The 2,908-nt window shown below is 57.6% G+C and overlaps 1 protein-coding gene across 1 annotated transcript; it reads left to right on the top strand.

The window, feature by feature from the left end:
- Positions 1–1,300: 1,300 nt before the first annotated feature.
- On the top strand, positions 1,301–1,882 carry LOC147990083 (uncharacterized). Its single transcript, XM_087537052.1, has one exon. It carries the CDS (start codon positions 1,301–1,303, stop codon positions 1,880–1,882), a length of 582 nt encoding a protein of 193 aa, XP_087393178.1.
- The last annotated feature ends 1,026 nt before the right edge of the window (positions 1,883–2,908 follow it).

Here is a 2,908-nt window from a genome sequence, read left to right as displayed (position 1 = left end):
AAGGTAGTGGATAGAACTCTGGAGCTTCTCCATGGCGATGCCTTCAAGAAGGTAACGACACAAAAGAGTACCGCCGTTGCCGGTCTTGGCAACAAACCGAGAACGAGGTTTTCACCCGGATCCGCTCGACGAACCTCCATCAAGCATCGTGTGCACGGGTCGCCACCGATCTAAACCGCCGTGCAGCGGGCAGGCCACGCCGGCCAGATCAGATCTGTCCGGAGGCCAGATCACGCATGACGTCGACCCGTTCACCAGGCCCACCATGCCGCCGCCGCCGATCCGAGGTCAGATGGCCCATCGCCACGGATCCGGTAGCCGCCACCGAACACAGCCAACACCACTGCCCGAAGCAAGGCCGGTCGTCGTGCCCGCAGCCATCGCTGCCCGAGGCAGAGCCGGCCGTCGCGCCGCCGCCGGTCAAGGCACGGATGCCCGTTGTGCAGCCAAGGCTAGATCGACAGCACCTCCTCACGTCATGGGGCTCCGCACCATCCCTATGGCGCAGGAGAGAGGGAGGCCCCCACCACCGCTGTCGGCCCCCGGGCAATAGGCCAGCGACATCCTTCGACGGCGACGGAGGGAGGGAGGGAGGGAGGGAAGGAAGAAGAGCCCGCGTCGGCTAGGGTTTCGTCCCGGCCCGAGTCACCCGAGCAGGGCGACGCAGGGGGCGGGTGGGGAGCGGGACATCTGGATCTGCTTTCCTGAGATTTCTATATAAACGACCACAACAATTCTAAATTTTATACTCAAGTATAACATTTTTTATAAAAATAAAATACATTAACAACTACAGTGATAGGCATGCACTTAAAATTGTTGTCGCCTACTAAGGCTATAACATAAGTCAGTTGTACTAAGAGCTGCGATAATTAATTTAGATTGGAAGGATTAAATTAATTACGAACTGTCAATATGTTTATGCCACAGAATGCATCTCATAAAGTCAAAGTGAAGGCAACGTCGTTAGAGCAACTCTAACGGGCCGACCCAAACGGACGGCGTTTTTGTTTGCTTTTTGTCTGTTTGGTTCGGCCGCCCGCCCGCCGTCCGCCCTCTTTTAGTTTTGGGTCGGCAGTGCGCCCAACGAGCCGACCCATTTTCATGACCGCGCACGTTTAACATCGTGCCGTCGCCCTGATTTTGACGCTCCAGCACGCGGGAAAGGTTCGCTCGCGCTGGTTTTGGCGCTCCAGCGCGCGGGAAAGGTTTGCGCGCGCGTCGCAGCGGCGCTCGCTATAAAAGAAGGCGCTCCCTCCGCACTCTGTCGACCGCCCACTCTCGCCGCCTCTGCGCCACCATGTCGATCCGCCGCCTACGCGCTTTGGGTTTTCGCGGAGTCCGCGAGCGCCGCTCCGGCGCCTTCTCTGCCGAGATCTGGTTTCGCGAGAAACGTCTCGTCCTTGGCACCTTCGACACCGCAGAGGAGGCAGCCCGCGCGCACGACGCGGCGGCGTGGCGCCTCCTGAGGCCTCGTCGGGATATGAATTTTCCCAACATGTCGAGTCAGCGGGCGCAGGATCTGGCGCCTCTCCCGCGGCTTTTCACCGACGAGGATCGTCGTGTCCATCGAAGGCGGCAGCGTCGCCTCGCCATCGCAGAGAAGGACATGGAAGCCTTGGTGCTGTGGCGAGGAGGCTACCCGCAGGACATCGTCGACGAGCACCAGTTCTATAATCAATTGAGATCGGAGAGGGACGCGAGGAGGAGGGAGCGAGTCGCCTATCGGGAGGACAAGCGTTCGCGGAAGCACGCAGCTCAATTGAAACTGAAGCTACAAGAAACATCGGGTTGGGACTTTGAAGACGAGCAGCTTGCTGACGCCTACCTTCAAACGTCGGAGGAGGACATTACCAAGTCAGAGTCAGAAAGCGACGAGTAGTGGTCTGTTTTTTTTTATCTGTGTACACTAGAACTATCTATGTATCCATTTTAATCTAAAAAAATGGCCGGCGGCATCGCGACGTAGTAGACGGGCGAGTGTGTAAATCCAATGTGCCACCGACCATCGGGCTCGGTGAGGAAAGAGGGCGAGCGCGCGCGCGTCCGTCTTATGTCCACACCGACGCAAATCAACCTCAAAAATGGGCCGGGAATGGATCGGCAGGCGGACGAAAGCGGACGCACGTCCGTTTGGGTCGGCGCGTTGGGCTGGCTTTTTTGTCCGCGCCGATCCAAACGGACGGCCGCGGACAAAATGGGTCGCTCCATTGGAGTTGGGGTTGTTCGGATAGCAAGATTATAGAGAACTAGTTCTAGTTAAACGCAATTTCGGTTGTAACAACCAAAAATCTTGTTTGGATCACCTATAACCAAATCATGGATAAAGAAAACTGAGTTCAACAAAACCTCAAAAACCCGGCTTATAGAAAAACGACTATTTGACGTATTTATATAAACGAGTTCTATGAATACGGCGGCCACGTATGGAGCGCAGGATGCCATGGCCGACGTGCTCTTCCTTCTGCCGCCGCCGACGACCGCAATCTTACCTGGCCAGATGCTACGCTACAAAGACGCGTTGGGTGCATCACGAGCGCCCCACGGCATCCTCTTCGGGCATGAGCGAGTCACCGTCGAGTGGGTGAGCTCGCCGCTCGGGCCCGGACGTGGTCGTCGTCGTGTTGCATGGCGACGCATCAGAGCGCCACCACTTCCTCTGCAGGCACATGCGAGGCGACGCTGGCAGTCAGTGCCGCTCTGGCCCGGACGTGGCCGTCGTCGTGTGACACGGCGACGAATCGCATGTTTCGCGACGTCCTCTACAAGCATCGGCGAGCATGCTGTTTGGGGCTCGGATGTGCCTATTGCCGTGTGGCATGGCGACTTGGCGAGGTGGGAGCTGCCGCGGAGCACAGAGTGCCATAGCCGATGTGTTCGTCCTACCGACGGTTACTACAATCTGATC

The sequence above is a fragment of the Triticum urartu genome, chromosome 1A (assembly GCF_056163025.1).
Source record: "Triticum urartu cultivar PI428250 chromosome 1A, HENAU_Tu73, whole genome shotgun sequence".
NCBI lineage: Eukaryota > Viridiplantae > Streptophyta > Magnoliopsida > Poales > Poaceae > Triticum > Triticum urartu.
This window is presented reverse-complemented; position numbering and strand designations above follow the sequence as displayed.